The sequence below is a fragment of the Giraffa tippelskirchi genome, chromosome 12, assembly GCF_054371585.1.
Source record: "Giraffa tippelskirchi isolate mGirTip1 chromosome 12, T2T-mGirTip1v1.2.pri, whole genome shotgun sequence".
NCBI lineage: Eukaryota > Metazoa > Chordata > Mammalia > Artiodactyla > Giraffidae > Giraffa > Giraffa tippelskirchi.
The window spans coordinates 827,741-840,452 of NC_137286.1; the positions used below are offsets into that span (position 1 = coordinate 827,741).

General features: G+C 58.5%; 1 protein-coding gene across 12 annotated transcripts in view; it reads left to right on the forward strand.

Moving 5' to 3' along the window:
* Nucleotides 1–12,712, forward strand: part of BRF1 (BRF1 general transcription factor IIIB subunit) — a 66,581-nt gene that overhangs the window by 21,514 nt on the left and 32,355 nt on the right. For all 12 annotated transcript variants that reach the window (XR_014071590.1, XR_014071591.1, XR_014071593.1 and 9 more), the window contains 2 exons: nt 9,977–10,008; nt 12,616–12,688. Coding sequence is in view for 7 of the 12 variants with exons in the window: in XM_081551189.1 (XP_081407315.1) it covers nt 9,977–10,008; nt 12,616–12,688 (105 nt within the window). In the remaining 5 variants the exon portion in view is untranslated. The remainder of the gene's footprint in view (nt 1–9,976; nt 10,009–12,615; nt 12,689–12,712) is intronic.

Sequence of the window (12,712 nt, forward strand, 5' to 3'; positions counted from 1 at the left end):
TGGTGCCCAGCAGCCCTTCTGCCCGCCTCCGGTCTCCGGCCTCTGGAGTCCCGCGGGCCTCTCCCTCTGTGTCCTCTCTGCTCACCTGCTGCCCCACTGACCTGTTTTCTGGTCTCTTTCTCGATTTCCACTTACTTACCTTTTGCTTTGGGAGAGTTTATCTCCCAGCCAGGCCTCCGCCTCTGCTTTCCTGCTGTGAGTTGGGGCAGCGGTGTGTCCCCCAGGCCCTTCATGGGGCGCGGCATCCCCCATGTCCCCCTGCAGTGGCCTCTCTGCCCCTCCGCACGCTGTTTCCTTCCGTGTGGTCACCGCAGGCCTTGCCTGCTGGCCGGTGGCCTGACTGCGGCCCCTGCCCTGTGCTGGGAGTGCTTGAGGGGTCCTGGAGACTGTGCGTGGTGGGGCGACCCTCAGCATCAGAGCCTCTCATTAAAATGTCTCTGAATCTTGGGGGTTTATCATTGATCACTTCAGCATGAAAGAACCCTTGCTGCTTGAACAGATGAGGCTCAGCACCCGGAGGCCCACGAGGTGGCGCAGTGGAGCTCCGGCCAAGGTCACCGGCAGAGCCGGCACGACCCGCTGGGCCTGTAGGGCAGGCTCCCCGCCTCCTGTCTGCACCCCGCCCTCCTCTCCGGGTTGGGGCGGAGCAGGCACCGCTGCGGGAGGAGGGGCGATCCCGGTCCCCGGGGCTGTGGGGGTGGGGAAGCGCGAGCACCCCAGCCGCCCGCCTCCTGCCCACCACCGCGGCCCAGGAGCGGAGCCTGGCAGGCCCACAGAGCACCAGAGGCCCAGAGGCCCGGGCACCTGGGAGCGCTGCCCATGGAGGAGCCGCACTAGGGCTCACGTCGTGGGGGCCCCTGTGTACAGAATGTGCAGACAGGCCAACCAGAGGCCGAGAGCCCAGTGCAGCTGCTGCTGACCGAGGTTAGGGAGAGGCTCTTTTTGAGGTGATGAAAATATCTTGGATCGTGGTGATGGCTGGCAGCTCTGTAAACAGACCGAGAACCTTGCACACGTGCATTTTTGGCCCCACCCTTGGCCTTGAAGAGCTGTTAACCTCAGCGCTGCACACCCTGCACTGAGACTGCCATGTGTGGGCCGGTGCTTCAGCCCATCTGCCTGCCCTCGGTCCCTTCAGGAGGGCACAGGTGTGAGCGGCCCCCTGAGCTGCTCTGGTGGCTGGCGCTCTGGCCCCGTCCTCCGGCCGGTGTCCGCAGACGCCCTGGACAGGCCTCGGCTCCCTGTCCTGCGGTCTCCCCGCCACCGGCTCGCTCTGCCCCCACCACCGGTTCGCTCTGCATCTGCCTGGTGCCACCTCCTTGTCTTCCAGGAGAATTCCAGACCCCTAGAGCGTATTCGAGGGGTCCGTCTCCTCTCCTCACCCCAGACTGCCCTCCACGCCCACCACTCCCCCTCTCTGACCTGCTTTCTAGACCGTCTGTCCTTGTGTAGGCATGTTTGGCAGAAACTTCCAGGCTCTAAGGGGCTTCCCTGGGGGCTCAGCTGGTAAAGAATCCGCCTGCAATGCAGGAGACCTCAGTCGGGAAGATCCCCTGGAGAAGGGATAGGCTGCCCACTGGAGAATTTCATATCGTAGTATAGTCCATGGGGTCGCAAAGAGTCAGACGTGACTGAGCGACTTTCACGTCACTTTCCCGTCCAGGCTGTAAGCAGACACCCTGTCCCCGACCCAGGTAACTCGTGTCTTCCGCCCGTGTGTCCGACGCTCGCGCAGCGTTTGTGACGCACATCCACGGGAGCCGTGTAGCCCGTGGTGTTTCCTGGGCGCCAGCTGAGTGGCCGGCAGGCCTGTGTGTGAGCAGGTGGGCCCGGCGCCCTCAGTCCCGAGGCTGCTGACCCGTCACCGCTGCTGTGTAGCGTGTGCCCACCTCGGCCTTTAGACCTTCTCTCCCAGGCTTCCAACCCTGGCTCTTGTTCACGGGGGCTTCCGATCTGCAGATCTGGGGTGGGGTGCTTCCACACTGAGCCTCTGCCCCCCCCCCCAAGCTCCCCGGGATCCTCTGTCTCAGAGGACAGTCCGTGACGACCCGGTTCTCCCCAGCCCACCATTGCCTGCTTCCCTCTGCCTGCCCCCCGCCCCTCAACCACTTGCCTCCCCAAGGGCAACCAAAGAATTTAAAAGAATTTAAATAACTTGATTTTTAGGGCAGCAGCAAAAGTGAGAGGAGAGTGCATAGACTTGCCAACCCCTCGCCCACACACAGGCACAGCCTCCCCGGTGTGGACAGCCCCCGCCAAAGCGGTCGTTTGTCACCAGTGGGGAGCCCATCGTGACACCTCGCTGCCTCCCAGACCACGTGGTCTCTGCCAGGGCTCAGTCTTGGTGCCACACGTCCTGTGGATTTGGGCAGACACACAGTGATATGTGTCTGCCATCACGGCGTCACACAGAGGGAGGGTGGTCAAGACAGGGCCTCAGTGGCTGGTGAGCATTTATCAGGAGGTGGTCGGCATGCAGAGCTGCACGTTCCACAGGCTGAGAGGGAGGGCACTGCCCAGTGCTCGCCGCTTGGGGGCCTTGGAGCTCAGACCTGACGCTCAGCATGTCCTGCCTGCCTGCAGCCGATGATGCTGAGTGGGGCCGCTCCCTGGGGTCCAGCAGGCACGCCCTGGGCTGGGCGTCTGCTGGAAAGGAGCCTCCCATCCTGGCTGCTTTCTGCCTCTTGGCAGCGTCGTCTTCAGTTCCCCGAGCAGGGACTGACCCCGGGCCGTGGCAGTGAGAGCGTGGAGTCCTGACCGCTGAGCTCGCAGAGAGCTCCCCGGGCTTCATCTCTTAGGCACAGACTTCTCGATTCCAATGATGTCCAATCTATCCATCCTCTTCCTAATGATTAATGGTTTGTGTTCCATTGAAGAGAGCTTTGCCCCAGGGTGGCAGTGCTCCCTTCTGAAAGCTTTTGGTTTTACATTTCCCTTTGGAGTTGAGGACTTCTGGCCCGCATGTCAGCTGTGAGGAGAGGGTCGGGGTTTGCTGCTTTCCGCTGGGTGTCCACTGACAGTGCCATCTGTTGCACGCCAGGCCTCCCGCACACCGTGGGGGCACCATTTCCAGCTCACATGGGGTCTGTCGCTGCTGTCTCAGACCCCTTGTGTGGGTCTGTAGTGCCAAGACCAGACTCCTTTCCATGGCAGGTTTATGGCCCGTCTCAGAAGCTGCAGCGTGAGACCATGAATCCCAGCTGTTCTTCTGCCTTGGAGGTGTCTGGCCGTCCATGGTGCTGTTTCTCCGTGTACATGTTTGAATCAGATCCTACATTTCTGTGGGGAAAAAAGAAGAAAACAACTTCTAGGATTCCGATTGGGGTTCGTGAATCAATTTGGGTAAAACTGATGTTCACTGACAATAGCGAATCTTCCAGTCCATGGATGTCCCTCACTTCCTGCGGGCGTTCTTTGCTTCCGCTCATTCTTGATGAGGCGGTCGTAAGCTGTGTTCATTTATTCCTCGGTGTTTGTGTGCTGAGCTAAGGGAAACGGTGTCTCTTGCTCCCGGAGTATAGCAGTATAGTGGCGTGTTGAAAGTACAGAATCCAGTGGTGAGGCTTCCTCGCTGAACTCGGGAGTGCGCTCAGCTGTGTCTGCCGCCGCGGTCTTGGCCGGTGCCTCTGCGGTGATCCGCCTGAGGCGCACCTCGGTGCCCTGAAGGGGCATCCCCGCTCCGGAGGCGCCTCCAGCGCTCTGGCGCAGACTGCTCGGGGCTCTCTGTCGATGCCTTTCTGTGCCTTTGTCCAGTAGCCGCTTGGGGCGCCTCCTCCTCCCTGGGAGCTCGTGCTGTGACGGGTGTCGGCTCGTCCCTGTATTTATTGGTATGGGCGTCATGTGCCTTAGTTTTTTCCCCTTGATCTGCACTGAGGTGAATTACGGTGGTTTTTTATTTTTGGCCGCACCTCGCGGCTTCCGGGATCTTCGTTCCCTTCCAGCTTTGCTCGGTTGTGCTTTGCAAGGCCTTTGTCCGGTTACTCCAGAGACCAGAGTACAGGAGTCAGGTTACCCTTGACACCCCATTTCCCTCTGTCTGCGGCGCTTGTGGTGGCGGCCCGTGTCACGTCTTGCGTCTGTGATTTTGCCATTTTTCTTCTTTGGTCCATGTCGCTAGGGGCTTGCCAGTTTCTTAGTCCTTTTGTTGGTTACGGCTTTACTGAGATGAAATTCGCACAGCACGTTGTGTAAGTCAGCGGTGTTCAGTAACATTCGCCCCGTCTGTGTTGGTGGCCGTGTCCCGGGCCCTTCACAGGAATGGGCATCTGCGCCTGTTGGGCGGAGCGTCTATAAATGTCCGTGCTAGAGCACCGTCGTCGCCTCAGAAGGCACTCAGGCCTCGGCAAGCAGCCGCCCGCTTCCTGCTGCCCCCCGTTTGCCTCTTGCCTTCCTGTGTAAGTGGGACCCTGCGAGCCGCCCCTGGAGCTCTGTGCTCAGCTTAGCTTGTGAGGCACTGCCAGCCTGTTTTCCAGGCGCTGGACCTGCTGCGTCCGCACCAGCCGTGCAGGAGGCTCCGGCTTCCCTGCAGCCTCACCAGCACTTTCTCAGTCTTCTCAGAGGAACCACGCTCTGGCTTTGTTCATCTGTAGTGTGCGGTTCTTTTATATTTCATTGATTTCTGCTTATTATTTCTTCCCTTCTAATTTCTTTGGATTTATTTGCTGTTTCCCAGCTTCCTTAGGTTCTTAATTTTCATTTTTCTGCTTTTCCTAGTAGAAGCATTTGAGACGGTGAATCTCTCCTGAGGCAGGTCAGTGACATCACTCCATTTGGATGTGTTTTGTGATCAGTTCAAAATATTTTCTAGTTTCCGTGTGCATTTATTTAATTAGACATTGAGTCGTATTTACAAGCGTACCACTTGTTTTGAAGACAGTTGCGGGTTTTCTGGTGGCCTCAGTGTCACCACTGTCCCGCGTGACTCGTGTGGGCAGACGAGAGGCGCTGACGAGCCCGTCCCTGGGTCTGAACCCTGACTTCCGGCTCGGCGCCGTCTGTGTTGGTGGCCGTGTCCCGGGCCCTTCACGGGAATGGGCATCTGCACCTGTTGGGCGGAGCGTCTATAAATGTCTGTTCGGTCCAGCTGGTTAGTCGTGTTCAAATCAGCATTGCTGGTTTTTCTGTCCCCTTGTTCTAAAGGAAGAGTCTAAAACTCCTGCTCCAGATGAGTTCTGACCGACCTCCCTTTACCCCGTCGGTTCCCCACTGTGTCCTGATGCTGTGCTTAGAGGATACAGATTCAGGACCCTGTATCTTCCTGGCGGGAATGACACCAAACCTAATGAAACGTCCGTCTTTATCACACTTTTCCCCTTAAGCTCTGATGCGCTGGGTGTTAGTATAACTAAACCCGCTTTCTTTTGCTGAGGATGTACACTGTCTTTTCCCATATTTTAAAATTCAGTCCTTTTTGCTGTATTTAAGGTATGTCGGTTACAGGCAGCATAGAGTTGTCTGTTACTGAAGCGGGCTCAGGTCCCCTTGCCCGTGTGCGGTAAAGCCCCCCGGGGCCCCCGGCTGTGGTGAAGGAAGGGGCAGTGGGCGGGCTTTGCGGCCTCCTGTCGGTGTTCGGTGGGTGTCGTCTTGTATCACTGCCTCTTTTATCTTTGTTTCAGGGTTTGACTCTGATGTACTTAGAGGTAGTTTTTTGGCATCGTGCAGCTTCTGGGATTTGTGACTTTGGTCTGCTTGGGGGACTCTCGGGAGGTGCCTTTTTAGCCACAGTGCCTTCCCCATTCTTACCCTGTCCCCTTCCTGGGGCTCCAGTGGTGGTTCAGTCGCTCAGTTGTGTCTGATTCTTTGTGACCCCGTGGATTGCGGCAGGCCAGGCTTCCCTGTCCTTCCCCATCTCCCAGAGCTCGCTTAAACCCACGTCCGTTGAGTCGGTGATGCCGTCCAGCCATCTCATCCTCTGTCGCCCCCTTGTCCTTTTGCCGTCCGTCTTTCCCAGCACCGGGGTCTTTTCCAATGAGTTGTTTCTTCGCATCAGGTGACCAGCGTATTGGAGCTTCAGCTTCAGTATCAGTATTAGTCCTTCCAGTGACTGTTCAGGACTGATTTCCTCTAGGATGGACTGGTTTGATCTCCTTGCACCCAAGGGACTCTCACGAGTCTTCTCCAGCACCACAGTTCAAAAGCATCAGTTCGTTGGCGCTCAGCCTTCTTTATAGTCCAGCTCTCACATCCATACATGACTACTGGGAAAACTATACCTTTGACTATACAGACCTTGTTGGCAAAGTGATGTCTCTGCTTTTTAATACGCTGTCTAGGTTTGTCGTAGCTTTTCTTCCGAGGAGCAGGGACTCTAGTTATATGCACATTAGACCCTTTCCTCACGTCTCAGGTTGTGTTTTGTATTTTCCATGTTTTTATTTTTCTTTTCCTCTCTCTGAATATTGTCCCACAACTCATCTTGAGTTCTTTCACCCTTTCTTTTGCTGTGTGTCACTGGATGTTAAACCCATCTATTAACTTCCTAACTTCAGTGATTGTTTTTCATTAGATTCTTTTATTAGATTCCAGTTCTTTGGTAGGATCTTCCATCTCTGGAGTTAATATGAAAGTCTTTAATAGTAACTCAAACAGTGGGATCACTGAGGGGTCTGATTTTGTTGTCTGAGTTTTCTTTTGGCTTTAGAGATCTGCTTCTGTCTGTTATCGTGCTTATGTGTGTGTGTGAGTTGCTAAGTCGTGTCTGACTCTTTGCGGCCCCATGGACTGTAGCCCACCAGGCTCCTCTGTCCATGGAATTCTCCAGGTGGGAATACTGGAGTGGGTTGCCATTCCCTTCTCCAGGGGATCTTCCCAACCCAGGGATCAAATGCAGGTCTCCTGCATTGCAGGTGGATTCTGCACCGTCTGAGTCACCAGGGAAATAAGTTTTTGTAGAGTTGCTGGATGTAGTATTTGAAAACTTGTGGCAGCTATGGGTATTTCTCATCCAGAAGGGCTGTAGTTTGCTCTGGCAGGCAGAGAGCTGTGGGCAGCCTGTCTGGTCCTCACTGTACGTCTCATGGTGCTTGGTGAAGGACCTGGGCAGGACCTGCCGGGGCCATCGCGGGGGTCCCTGCCCACTCTCGCCCCTGGGAGCTGACTGCTGCTGGCCATGGTGTGGAGCCTGTGTGCCCTTGTGCCCATGTGGAGCAGGAGCTGACCAGGCTAGAGGGAGCCTGGGTGCGTGGTGTTGGGCCCACTTCTTGACAGTTGGGCCTCTCGAGGCTGGCTGTCTCGGGAGTCCTGGTGAGGCTATGTGAGCTCCAGGATGCGGCCAGTGCCCTGAGCCAGAGCTGGAGCCGCTGGCAGGCCCCTGGCCTTTCCAGATTTCTAGGCTCTTGCCCTTGTGTGTCTTCGGGTGCAGCTCCTGGTTGCTCCCCTGTGCTTTCCGAGAGCTGCTTGCACTTTATCTGGCTCTTAGACCTGCTCTCCACAGCACGGTCGCTCTCCTGTTTCATTGTGGCTGGAGGTGACGTTGCCAAAGCAGGCTGTTCCTTCCCGCAGCCCCACTGCCAGCCGGTCTCTGGGCGCTGCTCTCCCTTGCTGCACTCTCCCAAGCGGCTTCTGGACTTCCCTCAGCGCTGGGTGTCACCGCCAGGCAGAACTGATGCGGCAGGATGCCATGGTGAGGTGTCCAGTGGCCTTTGTCCTTGGCAGGGCGTGGCTGTGAGCTGCTGCTCTAAACAGAGCTGAGCACCGGCTTGTAGCTGCCCGCCCATGCCAGCTGCCTGGGGCCGGGCCCTCAGGGATAGGTGGGTGCTGGGCAGCCATCCTTTTCTGCTCTTTAGTGCTGAAGGCACTGCTGTTCAAGGACCATAGATGCCATTTCATCTTAACTTGGTTGAAAGTTGAATCCCAATTTCCTTTTAAAAATACATACCCCCCCCCATCATTTTATTATGAAAACTCTCAAACACATGCAAAGTTGAGAGGGTTGATGACACAGTGGGAACCCACGGCCGGAGTCCCCACCCACACCTCGCACACACGCCTTGTCCGCCCTCCCCTGCTCCCGCCCACGGGTCCCTCAGCCTGTCCTTTTGGCATTTTTCAAAGTATGGTGCAGACATCTGCCTGCTGCCCCCAAGCCCTTCAGCAGGCGGATATTAACTGACTAGATTCCAGTATTTGTTTATGGTTCTTGCCTTTTAAGGCAAAACTGGCAGGAAATGGAATGCACAAGTCTTAATCATGCCCTCGGATGAGCACACAGGTCTGTGTGACCAGCTCCTCCTCCAGGGAGCAGGGCAGCGCCAGCAGCACCCCCAGAGGCTCCCGCGCTCCCCGGGACCCCCGTGGGTCCGTTTTGCTTGTTCTGGAATGCCCTGCCCAGGGAGCAGGTGTGTGCTGCCTTCCCGAGGCCCGTCCCTGGAGTGTGTGTGACAGGTGGTCCCTGCTGCTCCCCGTCTTCGCTCTTGTGCTTGAAGTTCTATGACTTCACCCTCCTTGGGGCATGTGCGTCGGGGGTGGGCGTGGTCGGGGTGGGCTCGATCGCTCGCTGTCCTGAGAGCCGGGAGGTCCTCCTGCAGAGCCGCTGACCCCACCATCAGTGTGGGGGCCACTATGAGCCTCTGTGATCGCTCCTGTGGGGGCTCTTTGCTTCTCTTTGTGACACACCTGTTCAAACCTTGTTTGCCCATTTTTGGGGCTTTCACTTTATCTGTATCATTTCAAAAATAGACTTCATTTTAAGAGCAGTGTTGGGTCTGTGAGGAAGTTGTGCTGAGCTCCACATTCCCCACCCCACGCAGAGCTTCTCTGTTGCCAGCTTCCACAGAGTGCTCTGTGTTCCCCAGACACATGTTGACCGCTTCTGTTAGCCCCTGTCCACGGCCGCCCTGAGGGCTCACTCTTGGCGGCCACGCTCCTGGGCGCACCCAGTGAGAGAGGCCATGTGTCCCCCCGGTGGAGGCGTGTAGCCGCTCCCCTCTCCTGGAGACACCCTCCCCCCCACCTGTCCGCCCCCAGCCCTTGGCGACCCCGGGCCTCCGCTGACCTTCCCCCGGCGCCATATTGCTGGAGCCTGACAGCACCTGGTCTCTTGGCTGTGTTGGCTCTTTCTGTGGTCCCTGATTCCTGCTCATCTGTTTACTGTGGCCTTCCTTTCATTTCTTGTGATTTCACTTCTTTTGTTTTCAAAGTTCTCGCTAGCTTGCTGGTCTGCACTGTCGTCTTATCTGTCTTACCACACGCCCTGATGAAGGGCCTGTCTTCAGAGACTGAGAAACAAGATGCCTTTCATTCAAGGACCTTGGCGGCCATGCTCAGGGCTCGCCACCTGCTGCGATGAGGCTGTGGCTTCGGGGCCTCCTTCCCTCTTTCCCTCTGGACGCCAGTCCGGGCTCTGGTTCAGCGTCACCAGATCCTTTCTCAGTTACTTCTCAAAGCCTCAGCATGAATAACACTAACTTCACTTCATTTGACAAGCTGCTTTTCTCAGGGGCTCATGTTTTATACATAGTTCTGTCTGTGTGGCTGGCTAGGTTGTGACTCACTTACGACGTATTCTGATTACTCCTTAATCATCTCCTGAGAGCAAGGACAGGGCCTACGCCAGAGTCCCCACAGCCGTCCCCTGGAGACCAGGACTGTGGCAGTACCTGCCAGCCACTGAGGGGTCCCGTGTGTGTGTCTGCCCCTGGGTCCTGGGGCAGAGGACACTGCCTGGTGCCCAGCAGGTGCTCAGTGGGTGCTCGCGGGGCATAGCCAGCGACTGTGCCCATGCTCGTGGGGCAGGCTGGGCGCAGGTGCAGGGGCGGGCCTGCATAGGCGGCTGTGCTCCGGGGGCCACGTTGGAGCCCCCCACCCCCAGCTCCGCCCCCCGTCCTGGTGGAGACTCGCTGCTTCCCACGATGTGGCCGCCTCACCCTGGGTTGCAGTCCCGTGCGGATCTTAGATCTACTGCCAGGGTCTGCCTCCTGGAAACCGTCCGGTGGTTGGCGCCTGTGGGCCGGGTCCTTGCTCCTTGACTCCCGTGCAGATATGCTCCTCGACCTCAGCGACCTGCTCCAGGTAGATGCACCCCCTCACCCCCGCCCTGCTCAGGCCCCGCACACCCCAGCTGGGAGGGTCCACAGGCGAAGGACACAGAGGCCCTGGGTCTCTGTTTGGAAACTGGCAAACGGAATGGGTAGGGAGACAGTGGACACAGGGTGGTGGTGTTGTCCCAGGGGCTGGTTGTAGAACCACAGGAGAGACCCAGGCGAACTTTGTCCAAGGTGAGGGAGGTTCTTCAAAGAACAAAATGGACTCATATGCATACATTTAAATAGTGTAACAGCTTATATTAATACTTGCAGTCTATTTAGAGAAACTTGCTTTCTGGGCTCCTCTCATTTCCAAGTGACTGATGGTAATGGCAAGACCCACCAAGAGGGACAGGTGTGGACAGGACGCTCATGGGGAGGGGGCACCTCCAGGGTGGGCCGCTGTGGTCTGCACACGCCCTGTGTATGGCCCTGGGTGAGCTTGGGCTTGGTGGTGGTGGTCTCTCTACTGAGGATTTGGAAAGAAAACTAGCGTCATGTCATGTCAGGGAAAGCAGATGTGACCAGTGTGAGGATGAACACAAAGTGCCCAGGAGCACCCCTCCCGAAGGAAGCTGGCCCAGGGCTGGGCCTTCAGTAACCCCAGGGCGGGCAGGCGACCTGCACTGACCTCAGAGACTGCCTGTATAAATGGCGTCTCTCAGCAGCCCTGCTGAAACCTTCCGGGGTCAGCCTGGAAAGAATCCCTGGGATCGTGAAAGTCCAGTGCTCCACATGCCGTGTCTGGTCAGGGCAAGTCCACGTGGCCAGGTTTCCTGCCTGGCGATTCCTCAGGACAGAAGTCCAGACGTGCTTGGGTGCCACTTGGAAGGTAGAGGGAGGTGTTCCAGCGCTTCCAGCTTCACACCTCAGGGAGCGGGACACAGTCAGGGCTGGGGTGGAGAGCTGACGGAGCAGAGCTCCCCTCACCCGGGGCTGGGTCAGGGCCAGCAGGACCCCGTGTGTGCAGGCTGCACCTGCACAGACAGCTCGCACACCTCGGGCCCTTTGTCCTGGGCAGAGCCCAGCCTGGGCACCGGGAGGGTGGGAGGTGGCCTGGCAGTCACGAGCCCAGCCCTTCCAGGGTGTGAGGCTGGGGCAGGCTCAGCGTGCACAGGACACGCGCCTGCACTTCTCTGGGTGTTGTGCGCACATGTCAAGGGAGGTCCTGCCCAGAGGGCTCCCACTGCCCAGGGCTGATCGCTTAGCGGATGTGCGAGAAGGCTCAGGACTCAGTCCATCCTCACTGTCACACGTGCCAAGGTGAGCACCTCCCGGGCTGAGCTCACAGCTGACAGCCGCTGGCAGGAGCTGGGGGCAGCTGCTGTGCCCTGAGGATCCTGGGAGGAGGTCCCTTTGTCCCTCCCCCCCCATAGTGAGGCAGACCCGGGGGGCACTCACCTGCCTGGGGCCACCTACACCCAGCTGCAGACTCGGAAGCGACCCTCAGACAAAGTGTCAGTGTCATGATTTCTAAAGGATACTAATGACTGTGAACATCTCTGACAATAACCACACATTTTACATGCATGTCCTTTTAGAAATTCCACTTGTTCAGGGCACTCTTTCCTGCAGCACTCAGGCTTCATCTGCCTGGGTCGCGGGACCGGGTGCGGGGCTGTGACGGGCGGGCAGCATTAGGGATATGCTGGGGGACCGCGAGATGGACACCGGCCAGTCAGCCCCGTCCTGGCCTGAGGGGAAGGTGGCGGTCAGCGGGGCGGGGACCCAGGAGCCTGGTGGGGAGCCGGCAGAGGGATGCACACGGACAGGCTGGTGGCCGGCCCAGGCGGGGTGCCCTCAGGAGGTCCCTCTGGGAGCCACAGCCCTTAGGGTGGGGTCAGACGAGGGCAGAGAGTAGCTGCCACTGGGGTGAGCAGGGCAGTCTGGCCCTGACTGGTGCCCACAGGGACCCCCATCACCTCTCCTAAGGGGGCTCAGTGTCCCATTCCAGGCGCCCGTGTGCTGTCCGCGGGCCCTGTGATGGGAGGCCTGCCGGGGCCTCACTCGGTCACCTTGGCACCGTGCCTGGTGTCCTCCTGAGGGCTGGCCAAGGGGCCAGGCTTGATCGGGGGACGGGGCCCTCTGGGGAGTCAGAGCGGAGGGTCAGAGCCAGTCCTCCGTGAGGCCCGGGTCCTGTGGGGGGGCTGGGCTGGACAGGTGGGGATGGGGGGGGCTTTGTACCCTCAGGCTGGGATGGTGAGATGCCCGGCATGGGCCTGGGCAGGGCTTGTCCCTCGAGGAGTGAGTAGGGAGGCACCCCGGTCTGCAGACCCTCCGCTGCGCCCGCGCTTGCCCATGGGGATGCAGACAAGGACGCCCCGGGGAGCAGGGTGGAGCAGTGGCCTGAGCCCCGCTGTCCCCGGCGCCTCGGGCTCTGGAGGATTCTGCTGAGCCAGCTGTCCGGCAGGCAGGTTTCCTTCTCAGCAAAGTCAGCCGCCGCTGAGACAGTGAGTCTTAAAGAGCCACCTGGACGAGGGGGTGCGGGTGCCCCAGGCTGCTGCGGGGGCCAGCAGGGCCGCTCCAAAAGATGACTGAGGAGCACACTCTCCTGCTGCCAAGGGCTGTCCTGAGTTGTGTTTCTTCACAACAGGTGAATGTTTACGTGCTGGGCAAGACGTTCCTCCTCCTGGCGAGAGAGCTCTGCATCAACGCGCCGGCCATAGGTACTGTGGGGCCCGTGGGGCGGG